Source organism: Miniopterus natalensis, chromosome 1 (assembly GCF_054644295.1).
Source record: "Miniopterus natalensis isolate mMinNat1 chromosome 1, mMinNat1.hap1, whole genome shotgun sequence".
In the NCBI taxonomy this organism is placed as follows: Eukaryota; Metazoa; Chordata; class Mammalia; order Chiroptera; family Miniopteridae; genus Miniopterus; species Miniopterus natalensis.
Window position 1 is genome coordinate 116,434,021 of NC_142081.1, and position 21,028 is coordinate 116,455,048.

Sequence of the window (21,028 nt, forward strand, 5' to 3'; positions counted from 1 at the left end):
TTTAGTCTCTTGTAATTTCATCCATCAGGTGATCTGGAATACTCATAAAGTATGAAAAAGACAAACTTACATTCTTATTATTAAAAAAATAGCTTTTATCTCACTGATCATTCCCTGGGATATAGAAAATCAAGAACCAGCCTTTTAAAGTTATCTATTACTTTGCTATAATCATTTATTGTACCATTTGACAGTTATGGAAAAATTCTCGAATTTGTCCTCACTGTCCAACTTTGGGGATATTCAAATTCTGATCAGTATTATCTACTGAGAATTTGGTAGCTCAAGCAAATTGACAAGAATTTCAGTATACTCAGAATACATAATTTCTCCACAAATTATATTGGGAGAAATTGGGTTTTCATGTGTAGAAATGTATTTCTAGCCATACTATAAAAAGCTATAGGATGAAATATTGATGAGAACACACAAGTTCATGTGGAACTTCCTCTGTAATCATCTGCTTTCTCCACGAATTCTCTATTATAAGGTCTTGTTTCAGTTCTATCATTAATTTATTTCCCAAACTTATATATTAACATTATGATAATGACTTATTTGGACAGTTTCTGTGGACCTTACCCTGTTCACAGTCTAACAAAGACAAAGACTGCAAATAATTAGATATGTAACGTCAGCCTATTACTTACCCTTCTGAAATTAATGGTCATATCTCAAGTGAGGCAATAATTCTTCCCATATCCTACATTGTTATTAAATATATTAATATATGCAAATATGTGATGTAAACTGTAAGGTGATACACAGATATAAACTATGGATATTTCAGGAGAAGTGAACACAATCCTATTCCTTGGTTGTATGTAAATTCAGGTCCCATACCTGGAGCCATGAGCAGAGGAGGCCTAGATCACTAATATCCCGATGTGAGTGTGAACATGGCTCCTGGTTGGGAGCCGGCGCATAGTTTCCGGGCAGTTGGTGGTTCCTCCAGTTACCAACGGCATTAGAAAATTCAGCTTAACTGTAGATCCTAATTGATTTAGGGTGGCTAGAAAATACAATTAGTTCTGAAAACACTTCAGGAAATTTCAACTTTGTTATAGTAGTCTAACTTCTCATAGCAGATAAGCAGGGAAGTGTGTGTGTTTGTGTGTGTGTGTGTGTGTGTGTGTGTGTGTGTGTGTGTGAAATGATAAATTACCTGAGAGCATCACATTGGAACATGCTCTATTCCCACAACCCCTCGCTGCTCTAGAAACATAATAACCTTTGGAAATTTAATATAATTTTTAAGTTTTGCATCAGCCTCATGGATATAGGACATTTCTTCCTATTTATCATTAAACAACACTCTGGACTCTGCCTACACTGGGAAGAAAAAGCTAATTGCTTTGCAGTAGCAGCAATGACCCGCATCCTGTCACTCAGCGGATATCAGTGACCAAGTGAAATGAGACAGTTTCTCAGTGCTGAATTCAAAAGGAAAGCTTTTAGGTGTTTCCCGCAGGAACCTTAGTGCGCCCTTGTCAGCACAGTGTAGCTGGCGCAGCGACAGCCTGGCTCCCAGGGAGCGTGCCCTCCCGCCACACCCGCCGCTGAGCTCCACCGCTGCTGCGGCTCTGACAGTGAGCGGCCACTGCTGTAAAGAAGGAAACTGCTCCATTTATTACTGATGTTGCTCGTCTCATTTATTGAAACACTTTGTCAGAGCTGAGGAATGAAGCTTTCTTTTCCCCTATTTTACAATTTAAATAAAACATAAAAGAAATACATGAGAGAGTAAAATAGTTTGTTCAGTGTTTAAAATAGGCTGTCAGCAAGTTAGAAATATATAATTTTCAGAAAATGAATATTTAATTTAAAATAAAAAATAGACTGTGATCTATTATTCTAATTGTGTTGTAGTATTCTCTTCAAACTTTTATTTCATAGTTAAAATACCCATATTTTAGAGTTTAAAGAAAAGTGAAGCTTCTGAAATTTGGAACCCTTTGTATAATCATCTACAGAAGATGATCAGATGTAAAATTTTATAAATATATTTAATTATAACAGAGCTTGGCACATATTAGCAAAGGGAAAATTGAAAACACAAAATGTAATTAATTGTTCCTGAATACAATGAATCAGCTTAGAACATCAAAAATTTATCTGAACTGCACTTCTAAAGTCGATAAAAAACTAAACTACTCTTAGTTGCTTTCTAGAGTCAAGTATATTTAGAGTCGGTGGTTCAAGCTCAGAGGGAACTCATGTGCGCAAAGGGAAAGTATGAACCACCCTCTTGATCATGACCGAATGTTAAAACCCTAGTGTATGAAATGCTTGCACTGGAAAAACCCATCCAATATTTTAATATACCTGGTAGAAAGTTTCCAACTAAAATTACCTAATGGTATACTAATAAAATAATTAAAAAATAATCAGAATAGAAATAAAACAGTCACTTCCCTTTTTATCCACAACAAAGTAATGAACTGGATTACCCCCTTTCCTTTATGCAAAAACAAACTGTAAAGGTGTTTCAAAAAGAAATACATGAAATAATTGTTCTCTGACATTGGGCAAAATGCAGTATAAATCTGTGATGCTTTAGAAAAATTACAAGGTGAGTCCTGTGAATTTTCCCAAATGATTACCTAGAAACCCTTTTCTCACTGCAGGGCAAGAAGGGTTCTGAGTGTAAAGTCGGGGTCAGTGAGATTTTCACCTTCTCATATTTCTATAGAGTAAAGAACATCTCTCTGCACAAGACTCAACAGTGGAGTATTTCTGGCCTGTGGAGAAGCATTAAGGCATTGTTCTAAATTATGGGGCTGAGTGTTTTTGATCTGAATGAAAATTATCCATGAGTTAATTATATGTCTTAATTCATCAGTTTTATTAACAAATGGATGGAATGGTGAATTCAGCTAGTCTGTCAACATGTTGTAGAGCAAAGTAACTGCAATTAGAATAAACGGTTGTAAACCAGGCTTTAAACTCAACAATCTATGACCTTGGATCAGCCTATTAACTTTTCTAGATCTCAGTTTTCTCACCTGTAAAATGAAATAGCTAAACAGGAGCAGTAGCTGGTAATAACTGAAAGTTAGAAGAACAATTACTGAGCATCATTGGCATGTCTCAATCATTCTTCACAACATCTCTCTGAAATAAGAGTTCCTAGTGCCTCATTTCACAGTGAGAGTAAGTAGCCCGTCGAAGGTAAAACAGCTAGAGGCTGACAGAGCGTGACTGTGCCCCAGGTGTACTTGTGTCCCAGCTCTGTGGACTCCACCAGGTTGGAATGCTTAGAATGAGTCAACCAAAAGCCATGTATCGGGACATGCGCTTCATAACAGAAGGAATACACAGCAGTAGAGGGTTAATGTCAATAATAGAAAAAGGAAGGTTGATGTAATTGTTCTAAATATTTACAAAACCAAATTCTAAAAACATAAAGACGCAGTCTGATCTCTTGGGCCAAGATATTTTGGCAGTCTAATAAACTTTAGTTATGATAATGCCTCTTTGAACATGAGGAACAAGTTCTGGTTTTAGTGGAACTGTTTTAGGCAACTGGATTAAACTCATATTGAAAATTAACCATGTTTTAATTGTTTCTATTTAAAATTGTAGCACAATGCACACCTTTGTTCAAAACCCTTTTATATATTTGTTTTATCTAATTCTTGTTACAATTTGTGCATATAATCCACTGAAAGTATATGATTCATTTTTTTTAATAAATCCTTATTGATTTCAGGGAGAGGGAGCAAAAGATAGAAACACCAATGATGAGAGTCATTGACCGGCTGTCTCCTGCTCACCCCGACTGGGGATCGAGCCCCCAGCCCCGGGCATGTGCCCTGACCGGGAATCGAACTTCAATCTCCTGGATCCTAGGCCAATGCTCAGCCGCTGAGCCACGCCCGGCCGGGCTGAAAGTATATGATTCTGTGAATTCTGAGCAATAATATACTTGTGGAATCATTACCACAATTAAGAAAAAGACTAAATCCAACATGGCAGAAAGATTCCTTATGCACCTTTGTGGCCCATCCCTTCACCTGCCCCTGGCTGCAGACAGGCGGCGATCTGCCCCTTATCACTCTATGTTTTAATTTTCTGGAATTTTATATGAATGGAATCATGTAATATACACCTTTTAATCTCTATTTCAGTTCACAGAGGAACATTATTTTTAGATTCATCCACGGTGCGCATGTGTCAGCTGTTCACTTTCTTTTCATTGCAGAGCTGTATCCCATCGTGTAGGTGGACCATCACGTTTAACCTAGTTATTTGCTGAGCATCTTATCATGTGCTTATTGACCACCCATGATTTTTTTTTTTTTTTGTAAAGTGTCCGTTAAAATATTTTGCCTATTTCTAAACAAATCTTTTCTTACACTAAATGGCAAAGAATTTATTTCATATTTTTTCCAGAAATTTTATAGCTGTAGCTTTTACATTTAGATCTATGATGCATTTAGAATGAGTTTTTGTGTATTATGAGAAGTAAGAGTTGATGTTCATTCTTACTTTACCATGGGGATGTGCATATGGAATAAATTTCAGTATAAATTTAGTGATACCAATTCATCTTTTTGTTTCTACTGCCCCAACATGTCAGCCTGCTTCATCCAATATCTTATCACTCTTACACCATGGTGGTGGTAAATGTAGCTTCAAATAAAGAAGTTCCCACTTTTTCATGGTCTCTTATGTCCTTTATCCTGAGTAATACTACAGTGGCTGGTGCCCAGTTACAGGAAAATATTCCCCCAAAGCTCATTTCGCCTTGTATTTGGATTCCTTTTCCTTCACTTTTGTTCTATGTGTTTCATATTTCTCATCACAAAAAGTCTCTGTAAATATTCTTTGTAAAAGGATCTACTTTCACCTGCATTTGTGACATATAGTTTTTTGTACATATTTTACTGTTGTTTTTCTAGTCCCAGTCATAATGGAATAATATCATTTATTTGAATTAATGTTTTGGTTTGATAAAAACACATATATTAACAGTTATTTTCTATTTCTCACATTAGAAAAAGTTCCAGAATAGGTATCTTGTAATGTCTTTTGAGTGAATTAATAGATTTTAAAAGTCATCATTTAGAAACAATTGTTGTATAACAGGTCGTATTCTCCAGTCAGATGGTGCCTAATTCATGGAACATTTGACAGAGCTGGGTGAGGACCTGCTGCTCACACATCTCACGCTGATCAGGGAATTGTTACAGGGTCTGGGAACGGGCTGCCTCCGCTTATCCACTAGGAATTCATTAGAAAAGGGTTTTCAAACATGACCTGTACCTGTAAAATGATTGACATTGAGGATAGACAACGACCTTTTGTTCTTATATAAAACTTCATTTTGTTTAAATATGAATCATCTTGATCTCGGTTACACGTGGAATCTAAAGAACTTAATAAACTGATGAAGAGAATAGATTCAATGACATGGAAGCATAGAGGAGACTGACGAATGTCAGAGGGATGCAGGAGGGCGGGGGGGTGGAGGGGAGAGGGACTGGGGAGGGGAAAGGAGGGGTGGGACCGGTTATTGGGGAGAAAAAGGGACATCTGTAGTATTTTAAACAAAAATAAAATTAAAGTAAACTTATGGTTAAAAAACAAAAACCAAAAAATATTAATCATCTTACTTTCTGTGAAATGCAATAATAAATTAATTCATTTTGTGTAAATGAGCAAACTATATTGATTATGGTGCTATGATAGTCATCAGAACAATGTAATTATTACCTAATATGTTTTATTAATAATTAAACATGCACTCCAGCTTATCCAAAACATAACATAGCAGCATAGCATTAAGCAATTCCCAAATATGTTTGCAATGTGATTGTTGGAGGAGCATATCTAGACTACTCAATGAATATTTCTGAGACAATTAAAAATTATTTTCTTTTCTAAAGTTTACTAAAAAAAGAATTGACAAAATCCTGACTGTAAACCTGGAAATGTGTAAAAGAATCTGATGACTTTTTCACATCATGTGATTATATAATCTACTATAGTGAGGGGTTATGCAACTGAGAAACTAAGCACTTCCCTGGAAACCAAAAAAGTAAAATGAAATTCATGTTTCAGAACTTCCCTACCCCAAACGCATGTAATGTAGTAAAAGAAAGGTGGCTTGTAATACGGGCTTTTATATAATTCCTATTGTAACATTGCTAAATTTACCATTGTTCAAAGCATTTCTGTGGTTAAAAGTGCTTGAAAATCTGTGACTCTGAGATATAAGTGATATTTAATGTGAAAAATTCATATTTAAACAAATAATAAAAAATGAATATTTGAATTCTACAAGGTATTTGATTTTACCAACTTAAACCTCAATAATATTTTATAAAAGAAAAAAGAACGTTACTCAGAGCTAATAGCACTGTTTCAATTTCCCACAGCACCTCCAGACTTCTACTTATATACCAGGATTTTTAAAAATGTTCCTTCACATGTTCTTTTATGTGACTTCCAGACTCTTTTCCGTGATGTTGACGTAGCAGAGTTCTTTATTGTTCTTTATTGTCATTTCCATTAGTTGTACAGCTCTCAGTTTTCATTACAGAGGATTTTGTATTTAATTCTTTACAAATGGATTTATGTGGCTCCCGCAGAGTGAAGGTTCCGTAATTTAAACATGACGTGACCGGCGGTGAGATTTGCTGTCCGTGTGTCTGTCCCGCTCCGCGGGCATGAGCCGCACCGCTCGCCGCACAGAGCTGGTGGCTGTCGGTCACTGCGGGTCCCTGTGCATTACATTGAGCCGAAGGAGACGGGACACGGGGCGCGATCGTCCCCCCTGGGCAGATTCGCACGGTGTCCCCTCCTGTCCCATTCTCTCCGCGTCCCTCTGAAGCCGTCTGCTGTGTGGAGGATGACAGCCTCCCTGCACGGGGACAACTTCATTTCACTTGTGAAGCAAGTGCTCTGAGCCTCTGTCACCTCCATAATATGTTAATTTATATTCTCCTTCTTCAAAAGAAGGGGATTTGAGGTAACAGGTGTTTAAAATGTCTGCTGGAACTTTTTCCTATTAAGTGACAAAGTTGACAAGAGTAAGGCATGTCCAGGCACTGACGGGCCTCCTGGGGCCTGACACCGCTGTCACCCCTCGGGGCTGAGCAGCCCGAGGCAGTTCACTCAGCAAACCCGCCTCAGTCTACACTGACCCCGATTCCCACGGCACCAGGCGCCCCGAGGACAGAGGCCACAGCACTGCGGGCGACTCAGGCCACGGGAAGGGTGTGAGTGTGTCAGGAATGACACAGAGCAGGCCTGGCTGGTGTGGCTCAGCTGGTCGGAGTGTCGCCCTGCACATCAGAAGGCGGCGGGTTTGATTCCTGCTCAGGGCACAAACCTGGGCTGTGGGTTCCATCCCCAATCGGGGCAAATACTGGAGGCCACTGATTGATGTTTCTCTCTTTCTCCCTCCCTTCCTCTCTCTAGAATCAATCAAAATAAGTAAAAGAACAGCGGGCTTTGAATATATAAAAAATAAAAAAGAATGATGCAAAGTTCTATAGGGACTCAGAGGAGAGGGTGTTCCGATTCAGTTTATTACCAAAGACTTTCTGGAGTTTCATTCACAGCGGAGCTTAAAGAATTGTAGGACTGGAGAGATGGTCGGTGAGCACGTCAGTCCAGGCTGAGAAAATTGGAAAAGAGGCACAGAAATTATGAAAGGTAATTTGTGTTTGAGGAATGGTCAGTAGTCTCCTTTGATTGGACAATGAAATAAACTGAGTGCTCCCTAAGGCTAGATCTTTTAAACACTTTATGGGAATTATTTAGGAAGAAACTGGCTTAGAGAGGTATTTGTCCAAGCTATTTACCTGGTTAGAAAATGGTAAAGCAGGACTTGGACTCCAGCAGTTTGGCTAAAGAGCCTGACTGTATAATGATTAGATCAGAGCTGCCTCCAAGGAAATGTGTGAAATAAAGTGAAAGTTAGATTTGGTGTGGACTCTAGATGGCGGTGACCATGATGAATGGCGGCCTAAGACGTCTGGGGATCTTTGAGTTTTGGGGTCAGGAATAGAAATTATTTGAAGAGAGTTAAAAAAAAGTATCAATAGGTAGCAGTTTACAAAATGGATTTGAAGGTTAAATTAAGAGCCAGTGGAGGGGAGTCAGTAATTGGCTGGAGTGGCCCAGGCAGGCTCTCACCTGACACAGGGTCAGTGGGACAGAGGGGACTGAGGGGACGCTCTGATGGCAGCCGCAGGGAGGGTGACCATGTTCTTCCTGATACTACATCGTCACAGATAATTAAAACACGTCTACATTTTTTGCATGCTGGCAATGAAATTTTAATTAATATTGTTAATTAAATTGACTTGATAAAATCCCCTGTATTTTATAAATAAAAGGAAGGTGGTAGAGATCAGGCATAGCAAAGTCATGACCTGAGGTTCCTCCTTGAAAGTTTCATTTCCTTCTTTTTTTCTTCCAGTCTTCCCCTCCCTCCTCTCTCCCTCCCACCCCCTCCTCCCACCCTCCACCTCCTCCCTTCTTCCCTTTGTTTTTCTCTGCTTCTGTCTATTATTCTTTCTGGCTGGCAACACAGCAGAAAACTATAATTATATATAATAGCCATTATCTTACACACAACTGTTTCAAGTTTCAGTAGGAAAAAAAAATGCATTATTTTAAGTACAGGGAAATTGGTTAGAACTGCAGCATACGCAGGCTTGTCCAGGGAACCACTAGGCAAGATTATTTGTTTGTTTTTTGCATATATGTCTACTTACCACCTTGAACTGAAATACAGAAATGTTTAGAAAGATGCCTGATACAAAGCAAGTAGAACAAGTGTAAGTAAAGTTTTACAAAAGAATTTTAACATAAATACATAGAAAAGCACTTTCTACAGAATCACATCAACTTTTCATGTTCTTGCGTTCACAATGTCTTCCATCTTGTCCTTTTTGTCATCAGATGTATTTTTTCCCATCTCTTCTCTTTTGAAGCCATTTTCTTGTAAATGATAATCAATTTTTTTCTCTAAAAGCAGTTGTTTCTAATACAATAAAGAAAATATATTGGTTAACATCAATTTGCTATTTAGAAATGCAAAACACACATTTATAATATGATTGTACATTGGAAATGAACAGTATTTCCTGTCTTGTACTTGTAAGATTACTCCTGGTACAAATTTGTGAGAGTAGTAATTAAGGGGTAAATTTCCATTTGTGGTCAACCATGATGAATGCACATATTTAACATGTAGTAACGCAATTTACTTCACTGCACATATTCAGGGAACTAGCCCAGTTTCAGATGAGAAAGGGTCTCTTAATCCACCGCTGTCTTGGGAAGCTGAGGGAATTTCTAAATCATCTTCAACCAGAGGATTTCTAAGTAAACATAATATAATACATGAAACGTGACTTCCCTCTGTGAACCTCTGGACTAACATTGATCCTGAATCCACCAGAAAGGATATAATTGCAGAGAGCAAGGACCCCAGAACTACTCAGAGGGTTCCCCAGTGTACTCAGCAAGAGAATGGATCAGTGCATGGGTGTGAAAAAAACTACCCAAGGCCACGGACAGGACCATCCGAGACGATCAGGGAGAACAGCGCCCCTCCCCCGCCTATCATGTCCATTCTCAACAGCCACTCTGGGAAATGCCACTCACAGTGCACTGGGCAGAGCAGTAAATGGGCCTTGCCTCAGGACCGGGAATAAGGAGCCCCAGATTGAACATGCTTCTGGCTCCATCTAACAGGTTTTAAAAAGCAAGACCTATAACAATCAAACTGTTTCTAAATAAATTATCTACATCCAAAGGAAAAGCTAAAGACATTTATAAGAACATAAAAATACTCAGCACCCAAAAAGTAAAATTCATGGTATCTGGCAGCCAATCAAAGACTACTAAGCATATCAAGAAGCAGGGAAATATGACCCATAAAATGAGTAAATTCATCCAAAATGACCCAGAAATGACACAAATGTTAGAATTAAAGAACATCAATGTAGATAACATATTCACATCCTACATATTCACAAGGCAAAGAAGAGACATGAAAGGTATGAAATGGACCAAAATAAAATTTTAAATGTGTGAGACAGTAATACAATGGATACATTAACGGCCTAGTAGACAATTCAAAAGAAGAGATTAATTAATGTCTGTTGAGGAACAGAAACCATCCAAGAGAAAAAGACAGAGAGTAAAAAATTACAAAAGGAAGAGTCTCAGGGAGCTGGCGGACAGCATCAAGCAGCCTAATATGTCTGTAGAAAGGAGGGACAAAGACGTATTTGATAATGTTTATTATCACAGCTTCTATTGTACATTATACTGGAGGTTCTAGTCCACGCTATCAGGCAAGAAAAGAAATACAAAAAAGATGAGAATTTGAACAGAAGAAATAAAACTACCTTTGTTTACAGACAATATGATCACTTGTGTAGAATATCAGTTGTTACCTGAAAAAAGACGACTAGAACTAATAAATTATTTTTAATAACCCAGAATACAAGATGAATATAATATTGCTTTTCTATAACATCTAATTTCAAAAAAATACAAATAATAATAGTGAAAATTATGAAATACCTAGGGATGATTGTATCAAAAAGATGTGTAAGACTTGTACACTACAAACTCATAACATCGATAAGAAAAGTTAAGGAAACCTAAATAAATGGAGAGACATATTTGGTTCATGAGTTGGAAAACTCAGTATTATCGATAGATGAACTGATTCCAAACAAACCTATTGAGTCAACACATTTCCAATAAAACTGTCAGGAAGATTTCTTGGTACAAATTGACAAGCCGATTCTAAAATTCATATGTCTATGTTAAAGGGCTTAGATTAGGTATAACAACTTAAAAGAAGAACAGCCCTAGCCAGTTTGGTTCCGTGATTAGAGCACTGGCTCAAGGACTGAAGGGTTCCGGGTTCGATTCCGGCCAAGGGCACGTTCCTTGGGTGAGGCTCAATCCCTGGTCCTGTCGGAGTGTGTGTGGGAGGCAACCGATCAATGTGTCTCTCCAACATCAATGTTTCTTCCTCTCTCTCTCTCCCCCCCTTCCACTCTTTCTGAAAAGGAATGGAAAAAATATCCTCAGGTGAAGATTAAAAAAAAGCAATCTACAAAACAGCCTGTGAGGTATAACAACATGAGTTTATTTATTTATTGGGATACATGAACATTCATAGAAATATTGTGTGTGTGTGTGTGTGTGTGTGTGTGTGTGTGTGTGTATACACCAATAAGTTAATAGGTGCTGGGATTACAGATGATTTTTCTCTTAAACAGATTTAGACTCTAGCATGGCCAGGGTGGCTCAGCAGTTGAGCATCGACCTAGGATCCATGAGATCGGGGTTCGCTTCTCCTTCAGGGCACATGCCTGTGTTTCAGGCTCAATCCCCAGTAGGGGGCGTGCAGGAGGCAGCGGATCAATGAATCTCTCATCATTGATGTTTCTATTTCTCTCTCCCTCTTCCTTCCTCTTTCTGAAATCAATAGAAATATATTTGATAAAAAAACAAAAACAAAAAACCAAATTGAGACTCTAAATCATAAAATATTATATATTATTGAAAATTAAAAGCACCTACTCCAAAATTAACTGGTGGTAACAATTGAGAACTTTTCCCAAGAAATTCTGATTCTAAGAAAAAGTCAGTTCTATCATTTATTTTTCTATAGGGATTATAAGTATAGTTTATGGTGTGAGATAAAATCAAAAGTAGTTGCATGAAATAATAGGGCAATAGTTTTTATATTATAGTCAGAATATACTAATGGCTGAAATACAGTAAAATTTTCCCTAACTTTCAGTTTTGTATAATGCACATCTTTGGGGGAACTGATCCATCGTCATCCTGTATAGTGTACTTTCAAAAATCAAAACCAGCAGAAGCTTCTCTAACAGCCGAGATCAGAGGCGAAGGGAAACCTACCTTCTCGGCGCCCTCTCCTCCGCTTCTGCGCCGCTGTCCCTCTGTCCCAGCTTCTCCTTCAGCATCTTCTGTGGCCTTTGCCAGAAGCAGCATCTCGTGCCGTCCATCCCTAGAGAGCACAGTGTCACTGTCACTGGTGTTTACAAGAAGCCTCTGCAGTGTTTCCACCACCAAGCAGGTTAGAGCAAGTGAGGAGCCCGACAGAAACCAGGTCCTGGGTAATGAGAGTCACCCTGGCTTTCAAATGGGCGTCTTTCCTTCCTGCCCTCCGACTAGAGATGCAGCCTGGTTATTTTGGCATAGTTATTTTTTACTAAAGCTAAATTGAAAAAGTCTCCTCCTCACACTGAGGGATGCAGGGGTTAAGTGGTGTCTAGTAAATTTCACAATAATTTCTTTAAGAGCAGATACTCTTTGTGGTATCAGCTCAATATTTTATGTAACAACTTGTATATTATAGCTGTGAAGAAAGATTAATGTGGGTAAATTATTTAGAACTGAAATGACTTCAAGAAGTATAACAGAGCCTGGCTGGTGTGGCTCAGCGGTTGAGCATCTAACTATGAACCAGGAGATCGTGGCTCCATTCCTGGTCAGGGCACATGCCCAGGTTTCAGGCTAGATCCCCAGCAGGGGGCATGCAGGAGGCAGCCGATCAATGACTCTCATTATTGATGTTTCTATCTCTCTCTCTCCCTCTTGCTTCCTCTCTCTGAAATCAATAAAGATATATTTTAAAAAAAGAAATATGATAGACAGCTAAAATTATTTACGAATAAAACACTGCACATAAATTTTCTCTTAATATTTTAAATGTATCTTTCACCTCTTCAATTTTTTTATGAAGACTGTTTCCTTCCTGTGTGTCCCGCTGTCGTCTGTCTTCTCTGTCCATCCACAGTGGTCGCTGCTCCTGCTGGGAGCTCAGGTTGGTGTAATTTCCTGCTCATCCTGTCCAAGTAGCTGAATAAAAGCACGAATGCAAGTGAAGGTAAGTTGGGTGCTTCCCTTCTAGTGGCATCAGCTGCTTTGATGTGCCCAACCCCCTCCTTGCTCACTTTTTATTTCTTGACCTCCAGGAATTTCAGTTTTTCCATCAGTTCTGCTCATGGACTTGTAAGCCAGCTCTCCCCATATTCTGTTACACAGATCTCCCTACCATGTCTGTACCTGTCCTTATGGCTAAGACAATGGTAAAATGTGGAGCAGATTCCTTAAAAACATTGTGCACAGTAATTATTCATAACTGAGTGGTCTTAGGGAGAAGAGTTTGCAAAGGAGACTGGAATAACTGAAATTTGATTTCAGATCTAGAAAAAAAACAAGTTTGAATTTCCTAGGAAAAAGACATATCCTGGGGCCCCTGCACCTTCCAAGGCCTTGATCAAATCTTCCATGTGTAGGCCGGGTCTCTGGGATGTCAACGCGCTTAAGGAACTACCACAAATGAGCCCATGGAAGACAGAAGTCAGGCTGTGCAGCCCAATTCCTCACCTAATGAAGGAGGAAAGAAGAGAATGAAAAAAAGCTAACATCCCTTCAGTCCTAAGATATGGGCTTGACCACAGAATGGTAATGGTTGAACATGCGCAGGTAATATCTGAAGAGCTTACACATTGTCTTTTAGGGACAATGCATATTTATATTGGCATTACATATTGTTTAATCAAACCTCCATTTTTGATTCTGAACTAACTTCCTCAAATTTAATGCTGTTAGCCCTTAAAGATGAATCATAAAAAGCTACTCCTAGAGGCCTGTGCTAAAAGATTCTTTTCCTCTATTTCTGACTACAGTAAAAATTCTGGATCTATTCATTCTTTAGTTATCAGTTTGGAGAGGTGACTCTTGGACTCCCAGAAACCCTGGTGTTTCTGGTGGAAACTGCTCTTCCTTCCCTTGGCATCAAAGTTCCCAGTTTCTGTACCTCTTGGCCTCCCTTCCTCTCTATACTGAGGGCAATAGTTGAGTTAAATACTGTCTAGAACATTAAAAAAATTCCTAACTCCATGCCCGGCCGGGTGTAACTCAGCGGTTGAGAGTCAACCTAGGATCCAGGCGATCGGGGTTCAATTCCCGGTCAGGGCACATGCCCAGGTGGCGGGCTGCAGCCGATTAATGACTTTCTCATCATTGATGTTTCTATCTCTCTCCATCTCCTTTCCTCTCTCTGAAATCAATAAAGATATATTTAATATAAAGAAAAAAAAAAACCTAACTCCATTTTTTTCTAGTATTTTTCCAACTTATTTGAGTCCATGATCTATATATAAACTATACTTAATCTTACCTGGGCCTTATTAATCCCTCCTGGTCCTTATAAGATTGGGTGTCCTTCTGTAACAACCAATTTTGGAACTGTGCAACAGCAGAAAGTCCAGGTAGTTGATTGCTTTCTTCTAGTTTATTTATTTGGTTTGCAAGCATTTTCTAATTAAAAAAAAGTGTGTATCATATATATGCATATATCGGTGTGTGTGTGTATATATATGCATATATATAGATAGAGAGAATTTAGAGAAATAAAACTGCCCTTTGATATGCCTTTTTGTATTTAGTGTTTAGTAAAATTCCTGTACTTTCTAAATAACTAACTCTGTTTAACTGCATTTAAATCTGTTTCGAATCAATTGCAGACATGGGTAACTGAACACAAGTAAAAACGTCTCAGGAACAAAACTGGGGTGTGCACTTTGACCACTCTTATTCAAAATAGTACTGGAAGTCCTCGCCACATAAAAGGCACCCAAATTGGAAAGGAGGAAACAAAACTGTCATTATTTGCAGATGACATGATATTGTACACAGAGAATCCTAAAGACCACCAAAAAACCACTAGATTTAATAAATGAATTCAGCAAGGTAGCAGGATACATAATTAATACTCAAATCGATCGCATTTTTATACAATAATGAACTCTCAGAAAGAGAAACTAAAAAAAAATTCCATTTACCATTGCAACTAAAAAAATAAGATACCTAGGAATAAACTTAACCAAAGATGTAAAAGACCTATACTCAGAAAACTACAGGACACTGAAAAAAGAAATAGAGGAAGATATAAACAAATGGAAAAGTATACCATTATTCATGGATTAGAAGAATTAACATCATTAAAATGCCCATACTACCTGAAGCAAATTCAATGCAATCCCTATTACAATACCAACAGCATATTTCACAGATCTAGAACAAACACTTCAAAAATTTATATTGAACCGAAAAACACCCCGAATAGCCATGGCAATCTTGAGAAAGCAGAACAAAGTTGGAGGGATCACAATACCAGATATCAAGTTATACTACAAAGCCACTGTAATCAAAACAGCCTGATACTGGCCCAAGAACAGCCATATAGATCAGTGGAACAGAACAGAGAGCCCAGAAATTGACCCTCACCATTATGGTCAAATTAATATTTGACAAAGGAGGCAAGAACATACAGTGGAGTAAAGATAATCTCTTCAATAAATGGTGTTGGGAAAATTGGACAGGCACATGCAAAAAAATGAAACTAGACCACCAACTTACATCATACACAAGAATAAACTCAAAATGGATAAAAGACTTAAATGTAAGACATGAAACCATAACAATCCTGGAAGAAAACGTAGGCAGCAAAATCTCAGACATCTCGTGTAGCTATGTTTGCCGATAATCTCCTAGGGCAAGAGAAACAAAGGAGAAAATGAACAAATGGGATTACATCAAAATAAAAAGCTTCTGCACAGCAAAAGAAACCATCAACAAAACAAAAAGGGAGCCCAATGTATGGGAGAACATATTTTCCAACAACATATCTAATATAGGGTTCATATCCAAAATATATCAGGAACTCATACAACGTAACAAAAAAAAAGATAAACAATCCAATTAAAAAATGGGCAAAGGACCTGGATAGACACTTCTCCAAAGAGGACATACAGATGACTAAGAGACATATGAAAAAATGCTCAAGATCACCAATCATCAAAGAGATGCAAATTAAAATGACAATGAGGTCTCACTTCACACCTGTCAGAATGGCTCCATCAACAAATCAACGAACAACAAGTGCTGGCGAGGGTGTGGAGAAAAAGGAACCCTAGTGCACTGCTGGTGGAAATGCAGCCTGGTGCAGCCACTGTGGAAAGCAGTATGGAGTTTCCTCAAAAAATTAAAAATTGGCCTGCCATTTGACCCAGTGATCCCACTTTTAGGAATATATCCTAAGAAACTCGAAACATCAATCACGAAGAACTTATGCACCCCTATATTCATAGCAGCACAGTTTACAATAGCTAAGAACTGGAAACAGCCCACGTGCCCATCAGGAGATGAGTGGATAAAAAAGCTGTGGGACATTCACACCATGGAATACTATGCAGCTGTAAAAAAGAAGGATCCTTTACCCTTTGGGACAGCATGGAGGGAACTAGAGAGTATTATGCTAAGTGAAACAAGCCAGGCAGAGAAAGACAAGTACCACATGATCTCATTTATATGTTGAATGTAATAAACAAAATAAACTGATGAACAAAATGGATCCAGAGACACAGAAGCAGAAAAAGACTGAGGGATCTCAGAGGGAAAGTGGGGATGGGGGAGCAGGCGGGAAAGATTAATCAAAGAACTTATATGTTTATAAGCATAGCCCATGGACACAAACATTGGTCTGGGGAAGGCCTGGGGGTGGGGTGGATAAGAGGTGGAGGGAATCAATGGGGGTAAAAAGAGGACATCTGTAATATTTTCAACAATAAATATTAAAAAAAAAAAAATGTCTCTCTCCGAAAATAAAAGATAAATATCATACATTTCCATCTATTCTGAAAAAATTAAATGAAAATACGGAAGAAAGGCAGGAGAAACTTTAGACATGGAGGGGAAATATAGAACACTAAAGGTATACATAAGTTATTCTCATTTTCATATTTCTCTCTCAGCCTTAGAACATAAATCTGTAAAAGTACACATACACATACCTTTCTCATTTTTATTCAACGCTCTTGGCCCTAAAACCTGAATTTGCTCTTGGACATGTATGTGCATCACACTCACTAATTCTGAGTCAGAACTTGGAAGCAGCCTGGCTGGTTCGGCTCAGTGGGCCGGGCTTTGTCCCTCGCGGAGAGGCTGCTGTTCCTTCCTGATGAGGGCACTTGCCTGTGCTGCGGGCTCCACCCCTAGTAGGGGCTGCAGGCGGCAGCCCAGCCATGCTGCGCTCTCACGTCAATGTTTTTCTCTCCACCCATCTCTAAAAAATCAATAAAACTATTCTTAAAAAATTCTTTGAAAGGAAGTCACAATTTATACCCACTTTCTCTACGTCCACCCAATCATTCCACTTTACCTCTATAATTTTTCACTGGATGAACACAGCTGCATGTGCGTGGGCACAAACACACAGTGTGCATGTTCTGGAGTCACCTGTAGGACATTATAACTATTCACACTCTTCCTCTCCTTACTCAAGCTGTTCTCAGTTCCTGCTTAAGAATCTTGCTGCCACAATAGGCTCTTCCTATTGGCCCCAGCTCAGAAAGAAGGAAAACGTTGGAGTAGCAATTTAATTACTAAAATATACCAACGACCACTGACATATTAATAGACGACCTGGTCCCTTTCCCTTTCTTGGCCCAATAAAGCAACCTCAAATTATTATTTATTCCTGCTCTAAATTTTGATTTGAAAAAATATTTAATTAGTCTGTCAAAATTAAAGGTAAAAATATTATAAGACAATGCTTTTCATACAAGTAAACCTTTCTTCCAAACTCTATGCTAGAAAAAAAGTTCAAGTATTTAACTTACTTGTTCTTTTATGTAGTTTTTTTCAAAGTCTAATTTCAGACTCGTAAGATATTGCCTGTACTTGTTAAACTCCACCAAGTTACATACAACCTAAAAAACAAAATGATAACAAAAATATAAATGTAAACATTTAAAAATCACAGCAATCACTTTCAGGAGGAAAAATAGTAATATATAATTTGATTACATTTTGGTATCAAGAGTAATAAATTGCTAACAACTTTGTAAGTAGTATCTCTCTACAATTGTTAAACAACAAGAAATTTTTATCCAAGTCTCATTACTTTTTAAAATATGACTTATGAATTTAGTACATACAACTGGAGTTATTAGAATAAAATACCAATGTAATAATAATGTTCAATCCAAATTAGAATATAAGACTATTCTTATGTTCTATGAAGATTATATCAGGCTAATTTTGCTGTGTTCCTATTTTGTCTCAAGTTTTTAACTACTTCATAGAACATAATCCTTGCCAAGCATACAGAACCACTGGAGACAGAGAAAGAGAACCATGATACAGTTGGGAAATTATCTGTATATTTTCAAATTATTTGGTAACCATCTTTTGATATTACAAATAAAAAAAGGTGGAAAAAGTAGTATCATTTACAAACAATTGTTACCTGATTTCCCTTGACCCAATATACTAAGTAATTTATGGAATTTCTCATTAAGTATCTCTCATGACCAAGTTAAAGGTAATCCCCACTGCGACCCCAGTGAGGTACAGAAGCAGGCTTATACCAAGTCTTGGAAGTCTTCAATGACTAAAAAGAAATGATCTTCAACTCACTTCATTATTCCTGGTGATGTGGGTTGAACCCACTTCATTATTCCTTCCTTTAATCTCCTCCGGATATCTTTGCATGAATGGTATGCTCTTAAATGTGGAGCATGGAGACTTATACTGGTTGTCCAAAAATTGACAATAAGGATCAGTCAGGTTAAAGCCATGCAAAGGTCGAAAAAGCTGCAAACACAGATTTAAAAAGATGACAAATGTAAAATGCATAAATTTCATTTTAAATATCAATATACTAAAATGGCTAGACTGTTCATTCAAAATAAAGCATGCAAGAAGAACGTGAAGTGGGGAGAACCAGCAACAGAAAGATGGACTGAGTAGTGCTAATTGCTTACTCCTACTTTTCCCCCCACTGACCTGAATTATTCTAAACACCCGCCCTCACTCAGTTCCTCCACTGATCCCCATCAGCCCTGGCCCTGAGCCAGATGAGGAAGGAGGAGAGGAGAGAAAGAGAATAGGGTAAAATTTGTTTTCATGTATAAAGCTAGTGCTAAGTTTCTCCATTTCCGTCCTCCCTCTTCCAGATCAAGGCACTGCATTCAGAGTACAAAGAGATCATATGAACTATGACTATTATATATCAATAATCTGAAAATGAAGAAAATGGAAAATCTTTTTACAAGATGCATGGAAACAAGTTTATCCAAAAATAGTACAAGTAAAACTCAGATGTTAAAGATAATGGATTAAAGAGTTATTGTATCTTGGGATCTTATCTAATACAAGAAACCCAAGAATCTTTGAGTGCTACAGTCAGGAAAAAATTCAAGGTCTGGTTTATAAAGTTCAACATATTGAAGAACCAGTTATAAAGGATATTGACAGCAATTGAGATTTCTTCATATGTGAAAAGGCCGAATACAACCTTGTGCAATAGCCATTAGCATATAAAAGAAAAATATCAGCTGATAGTCATGTTTCTATATCTGTTACTTTAGAGGAAACAGCTCAGTTATTTAATCTCACTTGTAAATTAAAACATTACCAAAGTGATGTTTTTTATTTGTTTTTTGGTGTGAGTTCTTAGTCCATTTTTCAACAGCAGGAGGCATTAAGGATGCTTAACACATTCGGGGAGAACCTGGAGGGAAAAAGTGGAGGCCAGAAGTAGGTGTGGACTTTGTCCCAATGTCTTTACATTACTTTTGTTTTCCTTTACGCGTTTTTAGGCAGGAAAACAGAAGTTTTGGTTTAAAGTAATGCCAAAGCAGGAACTGGCCCAAGTGAAAAGCGACTGGAATGTGTGGGACGCATGGCAAACCTGAGAGCAATGGCCCTGTTTGCAGGCAAGACAATTTACAAGACTCCACAGTCCTGACCTGTCTGCAGGTACCTATTTGAGACCTCTGTGTTGTTCTGTCTGGCAGAAGCCACATCAGTCAAATTCTGAACACTAAGGAGCCTGGCTGGGTGGGATCCTAAAAAGAACTCCCTGAGAGCCGGTGCCAGGATGCTTCACACGCGGGCAAAGGGGCAGACTGGTGGAACCTGGCAGGACGCTGGCTTTCCTTTTCCATTTAGAGCTTCCTTGGAAAGGTTCTGTTCTCTTGCTAACACCAGACTTAATCCCTTCCAAAGGGCCTAAATCATAAAGTGTAATAATTCCTTAACTGCCAGTGCTTCCCTGAGAAGGCAAAGAAAGGAATTCTATAGGGCGCCGTCTTGAACTCAGTGAACCAGATATGAAGCAACCAACAATCATGAGTCAAGGATTGGTCTGTTTCTTTTAGATGTTGACATTTAGCTGTTGACTTCTTTTAGATACTGACTTTTAGCTGTGATGAGATGTTTCTCAAGATCAAACCTGGGCTGCTGACCTATAAACAAATCCATTCACTGGAGCCAGGATAACCATTTTGTTGTCAATTAAAAGAATTGGTTTGTTGCCCTTTAAAAACTAAAAAAACTAAAACTGTAAATATAAAGCATTACTTCATTGAGGAGCTTTTACTGAAAGACAAGGAAAGCTCTCACAAACTCAGTCTTCAAGGAAATAGTTTGGTGCCTAATTACAATTAAATGAAGACAGTTTGGGGGGAACCAATGTCATAAAGAGAGAACATCTTTTGAAAAGTAGTAGACAAGGGAATTAATATTTGACAGAAAATGGTAATATAGTAAACAGTACACTTGAGGAGACAGACAAAAGAAAGACAGGGCTAAGTTTAGACACAAGAGGAGCGGTACAGGCTGAGCCAGGCTGTGGGAAAGCTGCGTGTGCGCCTGTGACCCAGTGAAATTGTGCGAGGCGGCCTGTTTCCAGTTAGCTTGCTCTATCTTAGCGGAACAGACTTGTTTTTAAAAACAAACATCCAGCCTTTCCGGTCGTCGGGGTTATGAATGACAGCTGGCCCGGCGGTTTTTCCAGACACGCTGTGGGGTGTTTGCCCCCGTTTGGTCCTCCGGCGGAGGCTCCAGAAGCGGCCTGGGAATCGCGCTCGGGCGGGGGAAGGCGCGGGCGCGGGTGTCGCGGACACGCTCCCGCAGCCTCCCGCCCGGCCGCGCCTCT

The 21,028-nt window shown here is 38.5% G+C and overlaps 1 protein-coding gene across 3 annotated transcripts in view; it reads right to left on the reverse strand.

Moving 5' to 3' along the window:
- LOC107545716 (fibrous sheath-interacting protein 2-like) overlaps positions 1–21,028 on the reverse strand; it is a 98,163-nt gene that overhangs the window by 55,377 nt on the left and 21,758 nt on the right. The window contains exons 4-6 of one of the 3 annotated variants that reach the window (XM_087825187.1): positions 18,505–18,681; positions 17,706–17,795; positions 14,072–14,343 (exon numbers count right to left, since the gene is read on the reverse strand). In XM_087825187.1, the coding sequence (XP_087681313.1) occupies positions 14,200–14,343; positions 17,706–17,795; positions 18,505–18,681 (411 nt within the window). In that variant the 3' untranslated portion in view covers positions 14,072–14,199. Of the gene's footprint in view, positions 1–14,071; positions 14,344–17,067; positions 17,150–17,705; positions 17,796–18,504; positions 18,682–21,028 lie in introns of those variants that run through there. The other 2 variants (XM_087825198.1, XM_087825192.1) reach the window with 2 other exon arrangements.